Source organism: Hemitrygon akajei, chromosome 6 (genome assembly GCF_048418815.1).
Source record: "Hemitrygon akajei chromosome 6, sHemAka1.3, whole genome shotgun sequence".
NCBI lineage: Eukaryota > Metazoa > Chordata > Chondrichthyes > Myliobatiformes > Dasyatidae > Hemitrygon > Hemitrygon akajei.
In genome coordinates this window covers 185386804-185412189 of record NC_133129.1, presented here as the reverse complement: position 1 = coordinate 185412189, position 25386 = coordinate 185386804, and the positions used below count along the sequence as shown (strand labels likewise).

At 45.4% G+C, this 25386-nt stretch overlaps 1 protein-coding gene across 1 annotated transcript in view; it reads right to left on the bottom strand.

The window, feature by feature from the left end:
• LOC140729866 (uncharacterized) overlaps positions 1-25386 on the bottom strand; it is a 112530-nt gene that overhangs the window by 19155 nt on the left and 67989 nt on the right. The window contains exons 10-18 of the mRNA XM_073050075.1: positions 22499-22576; positions 20155-20211; positions 16806-16865; positions 13253-13308; positions 11529-11628; positions 10642-10782; positions 8553-8633; positions 4817-4980; positions 2670-3318 (exon numbers count right to left, since the gene is read on the bottom strand). Of these exons, the coding sequence (XP_072906176.1) occupies positions 2670-3318; positions 4817-4980; positions 8553-8633; positions 10642-10782; positions 11529-11628; positions 13253-13308; positions 16806-16865; positions 20155-20211; positions 22499-22576 (1386 nt within the window). The remainder of the gene's footprint in view (positions 1-2669; positions 3319-4816; positions 4981-8552; positions 8634-10641; positions 10783-11528; positions 11629-13252; positions 13309-16805; positions 16866-20154; positions 20212-22498; positions 22577-25386) is intronic.

Below are 25386 nucleotides of genomic sequence, written 5' to 3'. Positions count from 1 at the left end.
CTTCCTCAGGGACCATGTCTTATGAAGATATGCTGAGTGAGCTTGGGCTTTTCTCTTTGGATGTGAGGTGACTTGATAGAGATGTACAGGATGATAAAAGCCATAGATAGAGTGGTCAGCCAAAGAGTTTTTCCCAGAGTGGAAATGGCTAATAAGAGGGGGCATAATTTTAAGATGATCTGAGGAAAGTAGAGGGGGGAATGCAGGGTGTGTGGAACGCCCTGCCGGAAGTGGGGGCTCTAAGTTCAAAACACATTTATTTTCAAAGTATATATATGTCACCATATACAACCCTGAGATTTGCCTTCTTGTAAGCATACTCGGGAAATCCAGGAAACACAATAAAATCAATGAAAGACTGCACCTGACAGAACGGACAAACAACCAATGTGCAAAAGACAACAAATCGTGCAAATCCAAAAGAAAATAAATAAATAAGCAATAAATACCGAGAACATGAGATCCTAAGTCCTTGAAAGTGAGTCCATAGGTTATGGGAACAGTTCAGTGATGGAGCAAGTGAAATTATCCCCTTTGTTTCAAGATCCCAATGGTTGAGGGGTAATAACTGCCCCTGAACCTAGTGGTGGGAGCCCTAAGGCTCCTGTACCTTCTAAGGGCAGATACATTAAGGAGATTTTAAAAACTCTTAGATAGGCACATGGATGTAAGAAAAATGGAGGTCTGTGCAGGAGGGAAGTGTTAGATTGATCTTACACTTTCGGAGGTGGAAAGGTTGGCACAACATTGTGGAGTTTTCTGTGTTCTATACACTGAGGTAGAACAAGGTAAAACAGTAACAGATTAAACTGTTACAGTTACAGAGAAAATGCAGTACAGCAACAATAAGGTGCAAGGCCAAAACGAGGTAGATTGTGAGGTCAAGGATCTATCTTCTCATACTAGAGTACGATAGCATCATTTAAGAAGTACTTCGGTGGGTACATAGAGAATGGGTGCTTGGAGAGATATGGACTGAATGAGGGAAATTGGGTCTTGTCTCTGGCCTACCATCTCGTAAGCTAACATGGAAGGAGTAGTTTGTGGGACAAAAAATTGGGGTCATCAAACAGATAACGTTGTCTGGTGATCACATTGGTCACCATGTTCGACATGGACTGGTTGGGTGAAAGACCTGTACCGCCCCATCCTGCTCTGGGAGCCCTCGGGAACATCTAGTGTTAGGGCCAAAGGTCAAAGTTCAAATTTATTGTCAAACTATGTGCACCATATACAACCTCGAGATTCGTCTTCTTGCAGGCATCAGCAAAACAAATAAATACAATAGAATTCACAAAAAACACGTGCAACAAAGACCAACAAACATCCAACATGCAAAAGTGGACAAATCTTGCCAATAGTTCAAAAATGGTTCCTAAGGTTGTCATAGCCGGGGGGTGGTAGTGGGGATAAGCTCCCACTACCTATAAAGTGCTCCAAATGGAGTGTGACTCTAATAGCCTCTGAAAACCAAGTCCAACTCTCGGCCTTCATGTGTGGCATAGCTACAAGGCCTGGCAGAACTGTTTCTACTGGCCAAGTCATTGGGTGCATTTAAGGCAGAGATAGATAGGTTCTTGATTAGCCAGGGCATCAAAGGGTATGGGGTGAAAGCAGGGGAGTGGGGACGACTGGAAGAATTGGATCAGCCCATGATTGAATGGCGGAGCAGACGATGGGTCGAATGGCCTACTTCTGCTCCTATATCTTATGGTCTTCTAGACAAGAGAAGGGGCAAAGGCAGACCACTGGTGCCTCAAAACCAGTTGCGTCAGACAGGTGGGGCTTGTCAGTCTTGGACGGCAGCCCACCTAGGAGAAGGAAAACTCTGATTTTAAACCTCCGCTGCTTTGCGGCCGTACCCACCCATGGGAAAGGCTTCAGGAGTAAACCCCGAGGAAGAAATCCGGAGCCGGGATCCCTAAGGCAGTTTGACGTTGTTTACAACCTCTGTGACGACACTGGTGCCAAGCTGTATCAGTACCTGCCCCTCCCTTGGATACATCAGTGACGTGGAGAGGGGGAGCCCCCTGCATGGGCAACAGCTGGTTCTTCAAATCTTCTCACACAATCCACCAGAGGGGCAAACCTGTGATCCCCTGGGATCAACAGCTACCTACTAGTTCAAAAAATGTAAGCAAATAACAGGCAGAACATGAGCTAGAACCCCTAAAGGTAAGTCCAGAGCTGCAGAGTCAGTTCAATCCTGAGGCAAATGAAGCCGGTCCAGGAGCCCGATGGCTACAGGCCCTCAACCATCAGGCTCTTGAACCAGAGGGGATAACCTCACTCGCCCCATCACTGAACTGTTCCCACAACCTATGGACTCACTTTCTAAGACTCTTCATCTCATGTTCTTGATATTTATTGCTTATTTATATATAATAATTAGTATCATTTCTTGTTTCTTTTTGTATTTGCACAGTTTGTTGTCTTTTGTTGCATACTGGTGGTTTATCTTCCTGTTGCATGAAGCCTTTCATTGATTCTATTGTGTTTCTTTGTATTTACTGTGAACGTCCGCAAGATAATGAATCTCAGGGTTGTATATGGTGACATAAATGTACTTTGAACTTTGAAATGGACCTCGTGCCTGATGGTAGTAGTGTGAAGACAGGGAGTCAGGTCAAATTCAGGCAGACGGAAGCTCATGTAGTCTGCCCACCTACCTGCTCGGTTTCACCTGCATCTGCTGCTGTCACCTTCCTTTGGCCTTCAGTCCCGGGACGCCCAACCGTGGCAGCCGCCAGCCCCGCCTCTGCCACGGCTGCCCTGTGCTGTGCTGCAGAGACATCCTGCTGGGCAGCCGCCAGCTCCTGTGACAGTGTGGCCACCTGCTCTTCCAGGGTGCGAATCCTCCGGGTGGAGTCAAGGAGCGACTCCGCAGCCTGCGTCTTCAGCCTCTCCACCTCTTCTCTCAGCCCCTCCGCCTCAGCCAGGCAGCGTGCGGCCCTCGCTCCTTCCGCAGCCGCCTCTCGCTCTCGTTCCTCCAGCTTCCTCACCACCTCGCTGGACTTAGCCTCAGAAGCCTGCGCTCTCGCCTCAGCTGCCTCCAAGGCCTCTGCCATCTCCCTCTTGACCTTGCCACTCTCTGCGTCAGCCTCAGCACCCAGACATCGAACCTGGAGCTCCAGAGAACATGACTGTTCTTCCCTCTCAGCCCGCTTCTCCTCCGACTCTTTGAGTTTCCTGCTTGCAAGGGATCTACCGCTGACAGCCTTTGCCTCGAGCCAGGCTTCCTCCGCCCTCTGTTCAGCCTCAGCTGCGTGCTCTTCAGCCTCTTCTCTGAGCACCTTCTCAAGCTCCAGCTCCCGCAATCTGATTGAGGCAACAACACCTTTAACAGGAGGCTACACACACGGAACCAAAGAGCCTGCGCATTGTAGATTCACAAAGTGATACTGGTCCTCTGCCCCAACTCTTCCCCGCTGACCAAGATGACCATCATGCCCATTCTCCTGCGTTTGACCCATGTCTTGTATGAGGAGCGTTTGATGGCTCTGGACCTGTACTCACTGGAGTTTAGAAGAATGGGGTGGGGGGAATCTCATTGCAACCTATCAACTATTGAAAGGTCTTGATAGAGTGGAAGTGCAGAGAATATTTCCTACAATGGGGGAGTCTAGGACCAGATGGCCCAGCCTCAGAATAGAGGGAGGTCCATTTAGAACAGAGATGAAGAATTTCTTTAGCCAGAGGGTGGTGACTCTGTGGAATTCATTCCCATGGAAGTCTGTGGAGGCCAAAGTCATTGTGTACATTTAAAGTGAAGGTTCTTGATTAGTCAGGGCATCAAAGGATACGGGGATAAAGCAGAAGAATGGGGTTGAAATGAATAATAAATCAGCCATGATGGAAAGGCAGAGCAGACTCGATGGGCCAAATGGTCTAATTCTTCTCCTATGTTTTATGGTATTGTCTCTAAATCATTCCTAAATGTGAACCTGGCAAGATCTTTGAACATCTACCAATTCCTCTGCAACTTATCCCATATTAACACACACATGATGCTGGAGGAACTCAGCAGGTCAGGCAGCATCTATGGCGAGGAATAAACTGTCGACGTTTCGGGCTGAGACCCTTCACCGGGTGTTCCATGTACCTACCGCCTCTGAGTGAAAACCTTACTCTCAGATGTGCTTTAGACCATTCTAACCGGTTGTATCACTGTCTGGTACGGAGGGGCCACTGCACAGGATCAGAAAAAGCTGCAGAAAGTTGTAAACTCAGTCAGTTCCATCATGGATACCAGCCTACCCAGAATCGAGGACACCTTCAGAAGGCAGTGCCTTAAAAAGTTGGCATCCATCATTAAGGGCCCCTGTCACTCAGGGAACCCTCTTCTCATTGCTACCATCAGGGACCTGAAGACACACACCAATGATTCAGGAGCAGCTTGATTCAGGTTGATTGGTCAGGGCACAAAGGGATACGCGGAGAAAGCAGGAGATTGGGTCTGAGAGGAAAATTAGATCAGCCATGATTAAATGGCAGAGCAGACTCAATGGACCAAATGGCCTAATTCTGCACCTATATGTTATGGTATTCTGAAGAGGTAGAGAACCCCAGTTCTCTCTTTTCCCTCCTTCCATCCCACTCACTCACTCTCTCTGGTGAAGTACTGAAGAAGGGTCTCGGCCCAAAATATCACCTTCATAGATGCTGACTGACCAGCTGAGTTATTCCGGCATTTTGTGAGTGTTGCTCTGGATTTCCACCATCTGTAGAATTGCTTGTGCTTATCAGTTGTTTTATGGTAACCCATCACTGAGGTGTGAAGTGAGCTTAGGATGCTTGGGTTAATGAGTTAACGTACATATTGGCCAGGTTCTGCTTGGCGTTGATGTAGTCCTGCTGACACCGCACACAGGCCACTTCCAGTGCCTCCATGGATTCATCCCAGGAGTCCTTAACCGGGGCCAGGAGGTGAAGTTTCCGTACAACGGCCTGCATCGTCTGTTCCAGCTCCAGCCTCAAGTCCTGCGGAGAGGGTCACAGAAAGGAGGGGTCAGTTACATTCCAGCAGTTGGATCCAAGGCCTACTCACCCGTCAGGAGCACAGTTCCTGGATCCAAGGCCTACTCACCCATCAGGAGCACAGTTCCTGGATCCAAGGCCTACTCACCCGTCAGGAGCACAGTTCCTGGATCCAAGGCCTACTCACCCGTCAGGAGCACAGTTCCTGGATCCAAGGCCTACTCACCCGTCAGGAGCACAGTTCCTGGACCCAAGGCCTACTCACCGGTCAGGAGCACAGTTCCTGGAATCAAGGCCTACTCACCCATCAGGAGCACAGTTCCTGGATCCAAGGCCTACTCACCCGTCAGGAGCACAGTTCCTGGATCCAAGGCCTACTCACCCGTCAGGAGCACAGCTCAGAGCTGAGTGAGTTCACAGTTCCTGTAGGACCTTCAGCCCACAACATCGGTACCAACCACCATACCAATCTGCCAGTACACGATTCATACCAATTTAAACTAATCACATCATATATCCTCATATGCTTGTTTATGCATCTGTCTAAAGAGTATTCTAACATGTTGTATTTCCCACTGATATGGAGGGGGCACTGCACAAGATCGGAAAAAGCTGCAGAGGGTGGTTGCAAACTCAGCCAGCTCCCTTATGGGTACCAGCCTCCCCAGCTTCAAAAGGTGATGACTCAAAAACGCAGCTGCCATCATTAAGGACCCCTGTCGCCCAGGACATTGCTACTATCAGAGAGGGGTACAGGAGCCTGAAGACACACACTCAACGGTTTAGGAACAGCTTCTTCCCCTCCATTATCAGATTTCTGAATGGACCATGAACACCACCTCCTCACTATTTTTCTCTACTACCTATATTTTTATATATTTTTATTGTAATTTATAGTTATTTTACATGTATTGTAATGTACTGTCACCTCAAAGCAACAAATTGCACGGCAGTTGTCAGTGATAATAAATCTGACGATGATTCTCTTGAACACCACTGTTGTCAGAGAGACGGTACTGAGGAGGCATTGTATTTCAGAGGGGGAAATCTGTTTCCATCACCACCCCTAGCAACACCCATCATTCTCTGCATAAAATTAAATCTGCTCCATTAACCTCCCTTAAACTGTCCTCTCACCTTCAACCTAAGTCCTTAAGGTCAGACAGCACCTATGGAGGGGAATGAAGAGTCGATGCTTCGGGCAAGACCCGTCATCAGGATTGGAGAGGAAGGGGGAAGAAGCCAGAATAAGAAATGGGAGGAGGGGAAGGAGGACAAGTTGGCAGGTGATGGGTGAGACCAGGTGGGTGGGGGAGGGAGAGATGAAGTAAGAAGCTGGCAGGTGATGGGTGGAAAAGGCAAAGGGAATCTGATAGGAGGGGATAGGGGACCACCGGAGAAAGGGAAGGAGGAGAGGCAGCAGAGGGAGGTAATCAGCAGATGAGGAGAAGTTAATGGGTGAGAGGGAGACAGAATGGAGGTGAAAAAGAGAGAGGGGGAAAGGGGAGAAATCACCAGTATTGGAGTATAAAATATTATGGAGTATAAAACTTAATGCTAAAAACTATGTGGAATGCTAGAGACAATGGTGTGTTGGTATATGCTAGGGGGAGGTCGCCAGCTTTGAAGTTGGCTATGTGCTAAACTTGCATTATTTGCTGTGTAACCAAAACTGTGTGAAATGCTAAAAGACAATGATGTGTTAATATATGCTAATCAGAGGTAGTCAGCTCTGAAGTTTGCTATGGGCTCTGCATGTATCCAATTGAATGTAGACGACAATATGTGTTAATAAAAGGTAGCTAAGAGTTGTTTTGCTTTGAACTTGTTGGCTGTGTAACTAAAGCTATGTAGGAGACAATATGTGTTAATAAAAGGTAGCTAAGAGATATTTTGCTTTGAACTTGTCTGCTGTGTAATTAAAGCTATGTAGTCAGACTAGAACATGAATAAGTCAATAGGTAAAAACAATAGTAACGGATGTACTGTGATATGCACCTGTAGACCGCTTGGATATGTTAATGCAACTAAACCAGGAGATTGCTTTAAAAAGCGGCTGTGTCCGAGAATCGGTAGGCAATCAGCGACTAGCTCAATGACTGTCTCAACTTTGATTTGCAAATTAAAGTTTAACCCTTCTTGAAGAATTTTCTGCGTCTCCTGGTCATTTGAAAAGCACGAAAAACCACGACACCAGAAGCTGGCAAAGTCAATGTTCAGGACATCAGGTTGGAGGCTACCCAGAGGGAATATGTGGTGTTGCTCCTCCACCCCGAGAGTGGCCTCAGTGTGGCAGGAGATGACTGACGTGTGCTTACCACAATACAACATTCCCTCAATCTCCAGACAGGGTCAGCACAGTTTAAGACGTTTACTTGAAGATTAGGTACAAGGAACGCAACAGCTAGACTGCAGATAAACACAGGGACAGGGAAACTCCAATAATCCAGCACTCCCAAGACTTTGGAGATGGCCGACTGGAAGATTTTTGGGATTATTGGACATTACTCTGGATAACTCCTAATACCTTTCATTCTGGATTGTGTTCATCTGCGGCTGCACTTGGGAGAGATGAGGAACTGCTGTGGCATATTCTTCCAGAACCGTGGCTCCAGGACAACATCCACACACCATCACCGTGACGGGCTGTATTATTATCATCATTGTTTATTTTTGTAACTGTATCTTTTTCTGGAATCACAATTATTTGTGCTGTGTGCTGTGTGTGACTGTGGTTCTGTCCCTGGATGAACACTCTTTCATTTGGCTGCATTCATGTGTGTGGTTGAGTGACAATTAAACCTGGTCTTGAACTTGAATTCACGGGTTTTATAGTGTGATAAATTTTCCAGTGAGAGATTTGAGACAGTGCAGGAAACTGTGTCCCTGTAAGTTTTAAGAGAGCATGGGAAAATCCAGTGAGCCAGATGTCGAGCTGCTGGGATTTCCAAACAGTCGGAGAGCGGATTACCAGAACATCGATCCTGTATCCAACACAAGTTTGTACAGCAGCACCTTCGAGTGTCCTGACCAGCTGCGTCACCTTCTGGCATGGAAATTGCAAGGAATCTAACCACAAGACCCGACAAAGGATTGTGACGACTGCTGAGAGGATCATCGGGTCTCTCCGCCACCCATCGGAGATACTTATCTCCTGGGCCCTTAGCATTGTCAATGATCCCTCCCATCCTTCCAACAATCTCTTTGACCCCCTACCATCAGGCAGGAGATACCGTAGCATTAGGAGAAAGACTGCTAGGATGAGATGCAGCTCCTTCCCACAGGCCGTGAGGCTACAGAACTCCCTGTCACCACCCAGGTCTCATCACGTATCAGGTGCCAGTAGAGCTATACTGTTTACTTTTTAACTTGTGTCACAAGTGCACCTGATTATTTGTTAATTTACTAGAGGTATATTACTTTATGTGTTATGTGTGAATGATATGTACCGTGTTGTGCAGCTTGGTCCAGAGGAATGTTGTTTCATTTGGTGGTATGCGAGTGAACTTGAACTTGAACCAGAACGAGGGATTGAGTGGTTTCCTGGCCCGTCGCTGCCCCCTGCTGACAGTTACCTGAACATTCAGCTGTTGCCCAGTCTCCATCCGTCGCAGCAGCGTCATGAAGGTAGCGGCATGGACGTTCAGCTGATCAACCTGGAAAGGGAGAAGACCACGTCACACATCGGCCAACAGACCTGCTCTCGAGCTTTGCTACAGGAAAGCCGTAGGCATCAGAATACTCCGCCTCAGAGGGCAGCTGGAGTGACTCCATCGGGAAGTGCCATTACAAAGAACAACAGCACTTCACCTTTCTTAGAAGTTTGATGGATTCAGCACGTTGACTAACTTGTGTAGAAGTACAGTGGAGAGTATCTCAACTGGTTGCAGCTCAGCCTCCCCATCACTGAGCATATTTACAAGGAGTGCTGCCACAGGAAAGCAGCATCCATCATCAAAGACTCCACCATCCAGACCATGTCCTCTTCTTGTTGCTACCATCGTAGAGCAGCACAGCGCTGTAGTGGTCAGCATAATGCTTCACAGTACAGGCAACCCGGCTTCAGTTCCCTCCAGTGTCCATAAGGAATTTGTAACTTCTCCCTGTAACTGCGTGGGTTTCCTCAGTTACCTCTCTCCTGCAACCTATGGGTGACTGCCTACCTGTAACTCCTATCTACCACCTCCTCATTCTCCCATGAGCCAATACTTTAAAATGCATCATTTATATTCCTGTGAAAGCCTGCAGGAAAATAAATCTCAGGATAGTATATGGTAACATATACATCCTTTGAAAATAAATTTCCTTTGACTTTGAAGTTGAGGAAAGGGGGGTCATGACCTCTCTCGGCAGTGCAGCTGAGTCCATGCTGGACCCCATGGGTTATTCCCATCTCCCATCTCCAGCCTTATGTCTCCTGCTCTTCATGCAATTCTGTCTCAATGTGTCGGAGTCAGAGCCTCCCAGCATGGAAACAGGTCCCTCGGCTGACCGGACGCCAAAGGTTAATCCGTCGCTTACATCAATGACCAACACAGGCCGAGGATGTGCTGGGGACAGTCTACACCTCCAACAGCAACACAACATGCCCACAACCCACTTACACTAACCCATAATGTCACTGGAATGTGACTGTCCACTCTGTCTATACCTCTCACACATCTCTATCAAGTCACATCTCATCCTCCTACACTTCTAAGAAAAAAGCCCTAGTCCACTCAAGCTTTCCTCATAAGACATGCTCGCTTGTCCTGGTAAATCTCCTCCGCACTCTCTCCAAAGCTTCCAGATCCTTCCTACAATGAAGCAACCAGAACAGAACACAATTCTCCAAGCATTTTATGGAGCTGCAACGTGACCTTGCAGCTCTTAATCTCACAAGTTTACAAACACTGATTGAAATTTTCAAGCCGTCAGTCATTCTCCCCAGGGTGGAACTGTCAAGCAGTGGATGGATAGTTTTAAGTTGAGAGGAGGACTTTTAAAGATGATGTGTAGGACAATTTTTTTTTATATACACAGAAGAGTGGTAGGTTCCTGGAATGTGCTAGCAAGGGAGGTTGAAGCAGATACAATATCAATGCTTATAGAGGAATTTAGACAGACAGGGTGTAGAGGGACAGGGAACTGTGTGGGCAGATAGGATTAAAAAATAGCTTTATTTGTCATGTGCACATCAAAATATACAGTGAAACACATTGTTTTGTGTCAAATCAGATCAGAAAGGGCAGCCTACAAGTGTCTCCGTGTTTCCAGTGCCAACACGGTATACCACAATTCAATAACTCTAACCCTTACATCTTTGGACTGTGACAGGAAACCAGAGTATCTGGAGGAAACCGATGCGGTCACGGGGAGAACTTATAGACAGTGGCAGGAGCCAAACCCCGATCAGTGCCAGCTGGCGCTGTAAAGCATTGTCCTATATTGACACTGCCGTGTCACTTCACTCCCAATTTTCCTGGTATCTGGCCATCAGACCGTAGGATACAGATGCAGAATGAGACCATTCAGTCCATCGAGTCTGCTCTGCTATTCAATCATGGCTACTTTTTCCTCAAACACATTCCTGTAACGCTTAGTCCCCACACCATTCAAGAACCTATCACTCTCAGGCTAGTGGAGCAGGGTTATCAGTCACAGCCTTTGCCCACTGGCACTTACCAGCTCATCAACTGTCCTCTGGAACAGAGCGCCATGTCGCTTGGCCTTTATGTGAGTGAGAATCTCCTGGAGATGATCTCCCTGGTCTTTATGTAGCACCAGTCCACAGACAGGGTCAGGCAGTGCCTCACACCCCTCCAGCTGAAGGCACAACATCCAGAGTTCAGTCAATAGACACAACAATCTATGATAACCAATGTCATTGAGTCACAGAATACCACAGAACTGAAGTAGGCCCTTCTGCCCATCTAGTCCATTGCAAACTATTAATCTGCCTAGTCCCATTGACCTGCAGCTGGACCATATCCCTCCATCCCCTCCTATTCATGTACCTACCCAAATACCTCTTAAATGTTGAAATCAAAGCCGCTTCCACAATTTGTACTGGCAGCTCTCACCATCCTCTGAGTAAAGAAGTTTGCCCCATGTTCCCCTTAAACATTTCACCTTTCACCCTTAACCCATGACCTTGAGACCTAGTCTTACCCAACCTCAGTGGAAAAAGCCTGCTTACATTTACCCTATCTATATAGGAGGGGGAACATCTGTCATGGGCACCAGGTGGAGGGAACATCTGCATTGGTCTAGGCGGCAAGGAGAAGGAACATCTGTAGTAGTCACCAGGTGGAGGGGGAAGAGGGAACATCTTAAACACAAGAGATTCTGCTGGAAATCCAGGACAACACACACAAGAAACTGAAGGAACTCAGTAGGTCAGGCAGCATCTATGAAGGGTAATAAACAGTCAACGTGTTGGGCAAAGGCCCTTCATCAGGACTCAGGGAACATCTGTAGTGATCACCAGGCGGAGGGGGAGGGGATGAGAACTTCTGTAATGATCGCTGGGGAAACATCAGGAACACGTCAGAAAAACTGAGCTGATTTACCTTCTGAGTCTCTCTTATTTCCACCTGGAGGGAAGTAGGAGACCAGATCGGTTGGTTCAGGGCACGTCCAGGCGAGGATTTCGTGACACCCAGCTTACAGCTGCTGGCAAAAGTACAAAGTAGATGATCAGTGCGCCTGTGTTGGAGGCTGTGGTGAATGGACAAACAACTAGAACTACAGAGAGATGGCCCTTTGCATGAACTACCACAGAGACACAAAGTACACTGCAGATGCTGTGGTCTAATCAACACGTACAAACAAGCTGGATGAACTTCTAGCTGCCTATCATCTCTCTCGTGATTCTGCCTTCTTCTACTACCCATAGTGCTTTCCCCTTAAATTCCTTCTTCACCTCTCCTGCCTATCCCCTCCCTGCTTCCCCTCCCCCATCCCTTGACCTTTTCTCTGATTGGTTTTTCATCTGGCACCTTCTCCTCCCCCCCCCACCTTCTTTATAGGGCCCCTGCCCCCTCCTTCTTCAGTCTTGACGAAGGGTCTCAGCCCGAAACATTGACTGCTCGTTTCAACGGATGCTGCCCGACCTGCTGAGTTCATCCAGCTTTTTTGTACGTGTTGATTTGACCACAGCATCTGCAGTGCACTGTGTTTACTATTGTAAATTGTCTCTAGTTAAAGGTCAAGAACAACATCCCCCATTTCTTTTTACAGCTGCGCAGATCAACCATTGGTTTGAGCAGGAAATTTTTACAAGGCCTGAAAACCGCATGGAATGTTATATAAAAGAAAATTCCAGATGAGCAGCAACGAAGGCTATGTGTGTGGGAGCATTTCAGTTACTGCGTGGCCAGGCACGGTGCAGGTTAGAGGGGACAGTGGTTCAGGATAAACTCTATTCACCATACACATTGACATGCATTAGGAATTTGCTGTAGTGTGTTGGTCTGGACAGAAGCTACAACAAAAAGCAACAATATTCAGCAGTTTGATAGACATCTAGAAGATTATAAGGCTAGCAGGAAGGAGTTTAAGAAAGAAATTAGAAGAGCCAGAAGGGCCCATGATTCAGCTTGCACCATTTGACAGGGTCCTCCACCAGGGCCCTGTATTCATCCTCCTGTCCTCCCTTGATACAGCCAACTATTGCTGAGTCATCAGAGAATTTCTGCAGGTGACATGACTCAGTGCTGCATCTCAAGTCTGAGGTATACAGGGTAAACAGGAAGGGAGCCAATAACTAAATAACACTGAGAAGAGGAGATGTAGAATCCTGGAAAGTGAGTCTGTAGGTTGTGGAATCAGTTCAGAGGTGAGTGAGGTTACCATGCTGGTTCAGGAGCCTGACGGTTGATGGATAAGAACTGTTCCTGAAGCTGGTGGTGTGAGTCCTGTGGCTCCTGTATATCCTGCCTGATGGCAGCAGTGAGAAGAGAGCGTGGTCTGGACGATGGGGTTCTTGATGACGCATGCTGATTTTATGTGGCAGTGTTCCTTGTAAATGTGTTCAATGGTGGAGAGGACTTTGCCGAGAATGGACTGGGCCACATCGCACACTTTCTTAGACTTTTCTATTCCTGGGCTTTTGTGTTTCTATACCAGGCTGTGATGCAACTAGTCAGGGTACTCTCCATAGTGCACCTGTAGAAGTTTGTCAAAATAATGTGTCATACTGTAGATAAAAGCTCCTGTAGAAATACTGGTTATTTTTATATACAATCATGTTTTAACTATACAACATCAAAACAACTCTGGCCAACGCACTCACCTGAAGAAATCTTGACAGATCTTCCCTTGCGACCTTTTCAGTTCTGCCCGCAATCCCTGAGAAAGAGAATATTTTTAAATCCATCACTTGTCACACATAAGACCATTGGGCCATTCAGCCCATTCACTCTGCTCTGCTATTCCATCATGGCTGATTTATTTTCCCTCTCAACCCCAATCTCCTGCCTTCTCTCTGTAACCTTTGACACCCTGACTAATTAAAAATCTATTAATCTCCACTTTAAATATACCCCAAGATTTGACCTCCACAGACATTTGTGGCAATGAATTCCACAGATACACTACCCTCTGGCTAAAGAAGTTCTCCTCTTCTCTGATGGACATCCCTACAATCTGAGGCTGTGCCTCTGGTCCTAGACTCTCCCACTATAGCAAACATCCTCTCCACATCCACTCTATCTGTACTCTCTGGTCCTAGACTCTCTCACTATAGCAAACATCCTCTCCACATCCACTCTATCTGTACCCTCTTGTCCTAGACTCTCTCACTATAGCAAACATCCTCTCCACATCCACTCTATCTGTACCCTCTGGTCCTAGACTCTCCCACTATAGCAAACATCCTCTCCACATCCACTCTATCTAGGCCTTTCAATATTTCAAAGGTTTCAAATAAATCCCCTCTCATTCTTCTCAACTCCAGTAAGTACAGGACCAGAGGCATCAAATGATCTTCATTCATAGAACATAGAAAACCTACAGCACAATACAGGCCCTTCGGCCCACAATGTTGTGCCAAACATGTCCTTACCTTAGAAATTACCTAGGGTTACCCAAAGCCCTCTATTTTTCTAAGCTCCATGTACCTATCCAGGAGTCTCTTAAAAGACCCTACCGTTTCCGCCTCCACCACCGTCGCCGGCAGCCCATTCCATCACTCTCTGCGTAACCAAGTCATTGAGTATATTTAAAGTGGAGGTTGATAGGTTCAAAATTAGTTAGGGTGTCAAAGGTTACAGGGAGGGGACAGGAGAATGGGGCTGAGGTTGAAAATAAATCAGCCATGATGGAATGGCTGAGCAGACGCAATGGGGAGAATGGGCTAATTCTTCTCCTAGGTCTTATAGCCTTATGGCCACTGCTCTAATCCAATAATAATAATCAATAAGTGGGTCTCTGCAAGTCTGCTGTGGAAGTCGAGGCCTGTCTCTGTAGGCCTGAACCTGTTGGGGAGGGCGAGTCCCAGTCTCTACTGGCCCAAGTCCGCTGGAGGCTGGAGGTCCGTCCTGGAGTTGAAGGACTGTGTACGTGGGAGGGTGGGAGGGAGAAACGAGGCTTGTTTTGCTGTTGTTGTTTTCTACTGAACACTATGGACATGTTATGTTAAAGCCAGAATTGTGGTGACATTTGTGGGCTGCCCCCAACACATACTTTGTTGTTAACACGAACTATACATTTCTCTGTATGTTTTGATGTACATGAAAATTAAATGTGAATTTTGAATCCCTCACTCTCTGTAATTTTTTATCTGACCTCTCCAACACCTCTCACTCCACAATCCTGTTATCCTCTTTCCTCGCCATCAGTCACCTTCTGCCCCTCTTCATCCTCCTGGTTAATCACGTCATGAATTAGATTGAAAGTTCAACGTTTAAAATAAATTTATTATCAAAGTACATATATATCACCAAATACAAAGTTGATACTCGTTCAGTAAATACAAGAAACACGATAGTATCAATGAAAGACCGCACCCAACAGGATGGACAAACAACCAATGTGCAAAAGACAACAAACTGTGCAAATACAAAAAAAGACAAAATAATAATCATAATAAATAAATAAGCAATAAATATCGAGAAGCTGAGATGAGGAGTTGTTGAAAGTGAGTCCATTGGCTGTGAGAACAGTTCAGTGTTGTGGTGAGTACAAAGTTCAAAGTATAAAGCAAAGTATTTCTACTATATTGCACCTTGAAATTCATCTTACAGGCAACCACAAAAACAATAGAATCCATTAAAAAGACAAACAAACATTCTGTGTGTAAAAAAAGAACAAATTGTACAAAAAATTAAAAAATAAACAAATAATACTCAGATCTAAACCTCATGAAAGTGAGTTCACAGACATGAAGCCAGTCCAGGAGCCCGTTAGTAGTAATGTTGAGTGAAGTTATCCCCTCAGGTGTGAGAGCTGTAAGTGTTGAGTTCTCAGGATGTGTGGGCAATGAAATTCTCCTCGGTGCTGCAGCATCAACAAGCTCGTGGCCTCGGTGAGAGATCTCTGCAAGACTTCCGTCCAGTTCTCACCTGCTTGCCAGACAGACTGAGTGAATAACTCCCACCCCTGTGAACAAGGAACCAGAGATACGTGAGCCAATTGTCACTAAAGGATCAGAGATAGGCAGGATCAGTAACTTTAAACTTCTTGATGCTACCGTGTCAGAGGATCTGTCCTGGGACCAGCATAACAAAGAAGGCAAAACAGACCCTTCAACTTCCTTTTCAGAGACTTGGCATGTCAGCCACAACTTCGACAAACTTCCAAAGATGCGCAGTGGAGAGTATCCTAACTGGTTGCATCACAGCCTAGTATGGAAACGTCAATGCCCAGGAATAGAAAATGTGGTGGGTATGGCCTAGTCCATCACAGGAAAAGCCCTTCCTACCATTGAGCATATCTACAAGGATTGCTGCCACGAGAAAGCAGCATCCATCACCAAGCCCAGGACATCTGAGATGTCTTCCTTCAAAGAACAGGCCCACCAATTCCCACGGCTATCTTGACTATACCTCTTCTCACCCGATTTCCCGTAAAAATGCCATTCCTTTTTCTCAGTTCCTGCATCTCCAGCACATCTGTTCCCAGGATACAACTTTCCTTTCCGGGACATCAGAGATGTCCTCCTTCTTCAAAGAATGGGTTTTCCCTTGCTCCACCATTGATGCTGCGCTCACCCGCATCTTCTCCATTTCCTGAACATCTCACACCATCCTCCTGCTGCCTTAACAGTGGTAGAGTTCCTCGTGACCTAGCGCCTTCCAGCTAGCCTCCTTTGCCTCCCCCCCACACTGTTATTCTGATGGCTTCCCCTTTCCTTTCCAGTCCTGATGAAGGGTCTTGGCTGAAACGTCGACTGTTTATTCAGCCTGACCTGCTGAGTTCCTCCAGCATTTTGTATGTGTTGCTATCCATCATTAAGGACCTCCACCATCCAGGCCATGCGCTCTTCTCACAGTTATCATTGGGCAAGAGGTACAGAAGCCTTATGTCTCACACCACTACAACCATCAGGCTCCTGAACCAGTGTGGATAACACTGAACTGATGCCATAAAAAAACAGACTCACTTTCAATGGACTCATTCACCTCATGCTTTCAGTATATTTTGCTGCACAATTTGTCTTCTTTTGCATATTAGTTGTTTGTCAGTCTTTGTTTATGTTTTTAGTTTTTCATAAATTCTACTGTATTTCTTTAATTTCCTGTAAATGCCTGCAAGAAAATGAATCTCCAGTTAGTGGATGTTGACATATATGTACTTTGATAATAAATTTACTTTCGACTTTGACATTAAGTGCGGTGACAACGTACCTTGATCACCTTACAGCTCTCTGCCTTCAACATCTTCAATTCTTCAATCATGATGTTTTCCTGGAACATCGTGGGAAGAGCTTGAATAACAAGCAATTTCATCTTTGTATTGCATCAGGAAAATGGCCAGCCTTGACCCACAGATGTTTCTGCAAAGTAGTTTGCTGTTGGAATTGTCTCACTGACCATCTCCTCCATGTTCTCCCACATTCTTCCATCTCAAATCCTTCCCCAGTTCCCTCTGAACAATCACACCATAAGACCACGACACATAGGAGCAGAATTAGGCCATTCGTGGGACTGTTCTTGTACATCAGTCTTCACTGACGAAGACACTAGCAGTGTGCCGGAGGTCTGTGAGTGTCAGGGAGCAGGAGTGAGGAAAAAGTGCTGGGTAAACTAAAAGGTCTTAAGATGGATAAATCACCTGGACCAGATGGACTACGTCTCAGAGTCCTCCGAGAGGCTGCTGAAGAGATAACGGATGAATTGGTCATGATCTTTCAATAATCAGTTGATTCTGGAATGGTCCTGGAGGTCTGCAATATTGCAAATGTCACTCCACTCTTTAAGAAGGGAGGAAGGCAAAAGAAAGGAAATTATAGGCCAGTTAGCCTAATGTCAGTGGTTGGGAAAGTGTTGGGAGTCCATTATTAAGGATGAAGTTTCGGGGTACTTGGAGACTAATGATAAAATAAGTCAAAGTCAGCATGGTTTCTGTAAAGGGAAATCTTGCCTGACAAATTTGTAAGAGTTCTTAGAGGAAGTAACAAGCAGAGTTGTCAAAGGAGAGGCAGTGGGTGTCATTTACTTTGATTTTCAGAAGGTGTTTGACAAGGTACCACACGTGAGGCTGCTTAACAAGATAAAATCCTAAGGTGTTACAGGAAAGATATTGGCATGGATAGAGGACTGGCTGACAGGCAGGAGGCAGCGAGTGGGAATAAAAGGGGCCTTTTCTGGTTGGCTGCCAGTGACTAGTGGTGTTCCTCAGGGGTCAGTATTGCAACCGCTACTTTTCACGTTGGTTGTCAATGATTTAGATTATGGAATTGATGGCTTTGTGGCAAAGTTTGCAGATGATACGAAGATAGGTGGAGGGGTAGGTAGTGCTGAGGAAGCAATGGAGATTGCAGCAGGACTTGGAGAAATTGGAAAAACGGGCAAAGAAGTGGCAGTTGGCATACAGTGTTGGGAAATGTATGATAATGCATCTCAGTAAAAGGAACAATAGTGCAGACTATTATCTAAATGGGGAGAAGGTTCAAACATCAGAGGTGCGGAGGAACGTAGGAGACCTCGTGCAAGATTTCCAGCAAGTTAATTTACAGGTTGAGTCTGTGGTAAAGAAGGCAATTGTAATGTTGGCATTCATTTCAAGGGGAATAGAATATAAAAGCAAGGAGATAATGCTGATGTTTTCTAAGACACTGGTCAGGCCACACTTGGAGTATTGTCAACAGTTTTGGGCCCCATATCTCAGAAAGGATGTGTTGTCATTGGAGAGAGAGTCCAGAGGAGGTTCACAAGGATGATTCTGGGAATGAAGGGGTTAACATATGAGGAGCGTTTGGCAGCTTTGGGCCTGTACTCACTGGAATTTAGAAGAATGCAGGAGAATCTCATTGAAACTTACTGAATGTTGAAAGGACTAGATAGGGTGGATGTGGAGAGGATGTTTCCTATGGTGGGGGCATCCAGAACTAGAGGGCACAGCCTCAAAATTGAGGGGTAACCCTTTAGAAAGAGTAAAAAGGAATTTTTTTAGCCAGAGAGTAGTGAATCTGTGGAATGATCTGCCACAGACTGCAGTGGAGGCCAAGACCAGGGGTGTTTTAAAAGTGAAAATTGGTAGTTTCCTGATTGGTCAGGACATCAAAGGTAATGATGAGACGGCAAGGGAATGGGGTTGAGTGGGATCCGGGATCATCCTCGATAGGCTGAATGGTCTAATTCTGCTCCTATGTTTTATGGACTTAGATAAGGGGCCCAAAACAACTCACAATACGCCTAATGTGTTCTGACCAATGCCTTATAAAACTTCACCATTACATTCTTGCTCTTATATTCTGAAAATGAATGCTAACATTGTATTTGTTTTCCTGACCACCAACTCTTCCTCTTCCTGCTAGTTAGCCATTCGGGAATCTTTCAGCCTCTCCTTAATGACCCCTAGGGGTAAATCATTCCTGGTGCATATTTCTCTCATTTGAAGGGGAGGTTTAGTGGGTGCAGACATTATGGACTGAGAGGCCTGTTCTCTTACTGCATTACTCTGTATTCTAATACGGCCGCACACAAAAAGCAAGGATGTGATGTTGAGAGTTTGTAAGTCATTGGTGAGACCACACTTGGAGTATTGTGAGTGCTTTTGGCGGCCCTTATCTAAGAATGGATGTGCTAGCAATGGATAAGGTCCAAAAGAAGTTCACAACAATGATTCTGGGAAGGAAAGGGTTATTGTATGAGGTGAGTTTGATGGCTCTGAGTCTGTATTTGCTGGAGTTAGAAGAATGAGGGAGAATCTCATTAAAACATCGAAAATTGAAAGGCCTCGGTATAGTTGATGTGGAGACGATGTTTCCTATAGTGGGGTAGTCTAGGATCAGAGGGCACAGCCTCAGAGTAGCGAGATATCCAATTAGAACAGAAATGAGGAGAAATTTCTTTATCTGGATGGTGGTGAATGTGGAATTCACTGCCAAAGACAGCTGTGGAGGCCAAGTCACTGGGTATATTTAAAGTAAAGCTTTATAGGTTCTTGATTAGTCAGGGCATCGAAGGTTACAAGGAGAAGGCAGAACAATGGGATTGAGAGGGATAATAGATCAGCCATGAAGCAATGGAGGAGTAGACTCGATGGGCTGAATGGCTTAACTCTGTTCCTGTGGTTATATAGATCAGACCTTGCACAGCTATCCGGTGGTCCCCAACATCAAACACAAAATTTCCTTTATTGACTTGCTGCCCTTCCCCATCACCATCCTGCAGGTGAACATGTATAACTCTAAATCCTGCTCAATCTCCAGCTATTCCCCTTCACATAGAGCACTCCAGCTGAGAAACAGGCCCTTCAGCCCATCTAGTCTATGCTGAAGCATTAATTTGCCTTAATCCCATCGACCCACACCAGGACCACACCTCTCTCATGCGTGTATATATCTAAATTTTCTTAAATGTTGAAATCAAACCCGCATCCACCACTTGCACTTGCAGCTTGTTCCACACACTCACCATTCTCTAAGTGAAAAAGTTCCCTCTCAGATTCCTCTTAAATATTTCACCTTTCACTCTTAACCATGACCTCTGGGAGGCCATAACAATGTAAAAATCCAGCTACATTACGCACCTCAAAAATCAAAGCGTCTTTGGAAATCAGCTGGTTTTGAGCCTCATGAATCTGTTTCTGGAAGACAAAAACACACATGGAAAGAAAGCATTCATCATATAGAACAGCGGACTGCTTATAAGGTGACCCATTGCTCCTAGTTCCAAAGAAGACGACTCAGTCTCTGCCTTTATAACATAGCACCATGTCGGATTCTGATGTTTTAATCCAAGGTTCTTTTGGACGTCAGCAAAGAGGCATAAAATTTATTGCTTCACAATCATTTCACTTAAGCAAGAAAATTGAAAAATGGACAAGTGACTTGGGTTAGTAGCAGAAAGCAGAGAAGAAGCAAAAGATGAAATTAATGGTGCAGCCTCATGGGCAGCTTTTTATATACTCAATAGAAGATTCCATTCAAATTTGCAGTTAAGAATTCACCAATCAGGAATCCCCTATTCAAATATACCAAGAGAATCTTCCAGAGCTTTCCAGAATCATACAAACATAACCATTAGGAGACGCACTAAATAATTGCATATAAATACCATGACCACTAGGGGACACACTGAACAATTGCATATACACACTGTGACCACTAGGGGACACAGTGAACAATTGCATTTACACACTGTGACCACTAGGGGACACACTGAACAACTGCATATACACCCTGTGACCACTAAGGGACACACAGTACAATTGCATATACACACTGTGACCACTAGGGGACACATGGAACAATTGCATATACACACTGTGACCACTAGGGGACACACTGAACAATTGCATATACATACTGTGACCACTGGGAAACATACTATGCAGTTACATATATATAAGTAGTAATAGGTGTTCTTGTACATCAGTCAATGAAAGCAAGCATGCAGGTACTGCAGGCAGTGAAGAAAGCTAATGGCATGCTGGCTTTTATAACAAGAGGAATTGAGTATAGGAGTAAAGAGGTCCTTCTGCAGCTGTACAGGGCCCTGGTGAGACCCCACCTGGAGTATTGTGTGCAGTTTTGGTCTCCAAATTTGAGGAAGGGCATTCTTGCTATTGAGGGAGTGCAGCGTAGGTTCACAAGGTTAATTCCAGGAATGGCGGGACTGTCATATGTTGAAAGATTGGAGCGACTGGGCTTGTATACACTGGAATTTAGAAGGATGAGAGGGGATCTGATTGAAACATATAAGATTATTAAGGGATTGGACACGCTGGAGTCAGGAAGTATGTTCCCGCTGATGGGTGAGTCCAGAACTAGAGGCCACAGTTTAAGAATAAGGGGTAGGCCATTTAGAACAGAGATGCGGAAAAACTTTTTCACCCAGAGAGTGGTGGATATGTGGAATGCTCTGCCCCAGAAGGCAGTGGAGGCCAAGTCTCTGGATGCATTCAAGAGAGAGTTAGTTAGAGCTCTTATAGATAGCAGGGTCAAGGGATATGGAGAGAGGGCAGGAACGGGGTACTGATTGTGTATGATCAGCCATGATCACAGTGAATGGCGGTGCTGGCTAGAAGGGCCGAATGGCCTACTCCTGCACCTACTGTCTATTGTCTATTGTCTATAATATAAAATACTACAATGCAGTTATTAAGCTGAAAATAAAATAATTTGTCTAATCCAAAAAAACACATATCACTGGGATTAATATGGTGCACATAATTTCTATACATATTACATCATTTGTATAATCTCATTGGCTCCCCATTTGACTTGGACCACCTGTGTCAGGAGAAAAATGGTTGGCTGTGGGTTATGTAGGAGGGAAGGGTTAGATTATGGAGTAGGTTTATATAGGTCAGCATTATATGCTGGGACAAAGGGCCTGTACTGTGCTGTACTGTATGCTCTGTTGTAACATTACACGCCCCACTCTCATCGGCAACATGGGGGGGGGGGGTCTATGTAGCATCTACACCAGGACCACCAAGCTCAAAAACAATTATTTCCACAGGCAGAAAGGCTGATCAACACCTCCACCCACTAACCCATCCCTCCAAACTCCCAACTTACCACTACTTTATCATTTCCTGTCAATCACCCTACATACAGACATTCCTGTGCCTAGAGTCACATCAATGTGTATATAAGCTATCTTATGTATTTGTATTTATTGTGTCTTTTATTATTATGTTCTTTATCTTATTGTGTTTTTTTTGTGCTGCATCGGATCCGGAGTAACAATTATTTTGTTCTCCTTTACACTTGTGTACAGGAAATGACATTACACAATCTCAAAAGATTTATCTCTACAGATGCTGCCTGACCTGTTGAGTGTTTTGAACCTTGTTTCAGGTTTCGGACAATGACAGTTGTGTTTTCTTATTTGATTTTCACACATTGCCATGGATATATACTCACAGTCAGATCAGCCTTCTGGGCCAGCAGCTCATCGATCTGATACTTCAGCTCCCGCTTGTCCCTCTCCAACTTTTCAATCTACACAACAAACAAAATATATGTAAAACACAAAGTGACACCATTAATCCAAAGCCAAACACAACACAGAACAAAGAACAGTACAGCACTGCACAGTACAGGTCCTTCAGCCCATAATGTTATGCCAACCTTTTAACCTACTCTAAGGTCAATCTGACCCTTCCCTCCCACATAACTCTCCATTTTTCTACCATCCATCTAAGAGCTCTCCAACGTTCCTAACCCCTCTTCCTCACCGCTGGTAAGATGTCCCTAACCCCTCTCCCTCACCGCTGGTAAGGTGTCCCTAACCCCTCTCCCTCACCACTGGTGAGGTGTCCCTAACCCCTCTCCCTCACCGCTGGTAAGATGTCCCTAACCCCTCTCCCTCGCCGCTGGTAAGGTGTCCCTAACCCCTCTCCCTCACCGCTGGTAAGGTGTCCCTACCCCTCTCCTTCACCGCTGGTAAGGTGTCCCTAACCCCTCTCCCTCACCACTGAAAAGGTGTCCCTAACCCCTCTCCCTCACCACTGGTAAGGTGTCCCTAACCCCTCTCCCTCACCGCTGGTAAGGTGTCCCTAACCCCTCTCCCTCACCGCTGGTAAGGTGTTCCACACACCTACCACTCTTTGTGTTAATAAATTGCCTCTGGTATGCCCACTATACTGTCCTCCAATCACTTTAAAATTATGCTCCCTTGTATTAGCCACTTTAACTTTAATCGCCATGGTTTAAGAAGTTGTGTGGATTGTTAGTCTCCATTAATAGGGGGACTGAGTTCAACAGCTGTGAGGTAATGTTACTGCTCTATAAAACCCTGGTTAAATCACACTTGGAGTATTGTGTTCAGTTCTGGTCACCTCATTATAGGAAGGATGTGGAAGCTTTGGAGAGGGTGCAGAGGAGATTTACCAGGATGCTCCCTGGATTAGCAAGTTTAGGCTATTAAAAAAGGCTGAACAGATTAGAATTGTTTTTTCTAGAGCACCTGAAACCAAGTAGTAACCTAACAGAAATTTATAAGATTATCAGAGCCAGACATAGGGCAGAGGATCTTTTCCCCACCCACCCTCTCCCTGGGGAGAAAATACCAAATACTAAAGAACAGTGGGGGGGAGTTTAATGAAGATTTATGGAGCAGGTATTGCTTCTACACAGAATGGTGGGTGGTGGGAATGTGGTGCTTGGGAAGGTGGTGGAGGCAGATACAACAGGCTCTTAGACAGAGACATGAACGGACAGTGAATGGAGGGATAGGACCACAGAAGATGTACAGTTTATAATTGCATTGTGCTCAGCAAAAGAGGCTGGTACTGTACTGTACTGCTCGGTGTTCAACTGCTCAGAATCAGAAGCAGGTTTAATATCATAGAGTTATAGAGAAGTACAGCACAGAAACAGGCCCTTCACCCATCCAGTCCATGCTGGAGCTATTTAAACCACCTACCCCCATCGACCTGCACCGGGACCATAGGCCTCCATATCCCTATCATCCATAAACCTATCCAAACTTCTCTTAGATATTGAAATCAAGCTTGCATGCACCACTTGTACTGGCAGCATGAGATTGACCTAGTTTAAACATTGTGGGCCAATGGGCCTGTACTGTGTTGTACTTTTTATATATTCACCCATAGGCCAAGCCATTGGATATATTTAAAGCAGATGTTGATAGGCTCTTGATTAATCAGGGCATCACCGGTTATGGGGAGAAGGCAGGAGAATAAGGTTGAGAGGGATAATGAATCAGCCATGATGGAATGGTGGAACAGACTCAATGGGCCGAATGGCCTAATTCTGCTCCTGTGTCTTATGGTCTTCACCATCCCTCATCTCCTCTGCTGCCTAGTCTGACATTTTTTTCTCTTTCTCAGTGTTGAGAAACAATTCCAGATCTGAAACATTAACTGTTTCTCTCCACAGAGGCCGTATGTCATCCTGAGTGTTCAAAGTACAAAGTATATATATAGTATATAACCTCGAGATTGCAGGCAGCTACAAAACAAAGTAATACATTAAAACCCATTTAAAGAAAAAAAACACACAACAAGAGCATCAAATACCCATTGTGTGAAAACATCAATCGCAGAGTCCACCAAAGTCACTTCAGTGGAAAGAGTGTTTCCAGCATTTTACTGCAGATTTCCAGCACCTGCATATTTTACTGACTTTCATCCACGATGTACACATCGGGGTGTGATGGTACCGTCCCCACATGCCAGACGAATTCAATGACAATAGCCCCTTGAGAAGCTCGACCCTGTACGTTTGATTGGTGTTGCATCCAACCCCAGGAAGGAAAACAGACAGGGAGAAGTGAGACTTAAAAACACTGGGGATGATTTTTAAAATTAAACATTGAACAACTGCAAGGTCTGAGTCAAAGGGAGAGGTTGGCCAGACTAGGTCTTTATTCCTACTTGGAGATACTTGCAGCATTGTGAGCAATTTTGGGCCACTAATCTAAGAAAAACTGGCATTGGAAAGGATCCAGAAGAGGTTAAAGAGAATGATTCTGAAACTGAAAGGGTTAACGTATGAGGAACGTTTGATGGCTCTGGGCCTGTACTCACTGGAGTTTAGAAGAATGAGGGGGGTGCATTTCATTGAAACCTATCGAATATTGAACGGTCTGGACAGAGTGGATGTGGAGAAGATATTTCCTATAGTAGGAGAGTCTAGGACCAGAGGACACAACCTCGGAATATAAGAATGCCCCTTTGTAACAGGGCTGAGAAAGCATTTCTTTGGCCTGAATGTGGTAAATCTGTGTATTTCATGGCCACAGATGACTGTGGAGAGCAAGTTATTGGGTATATTTAAAGCAGAGA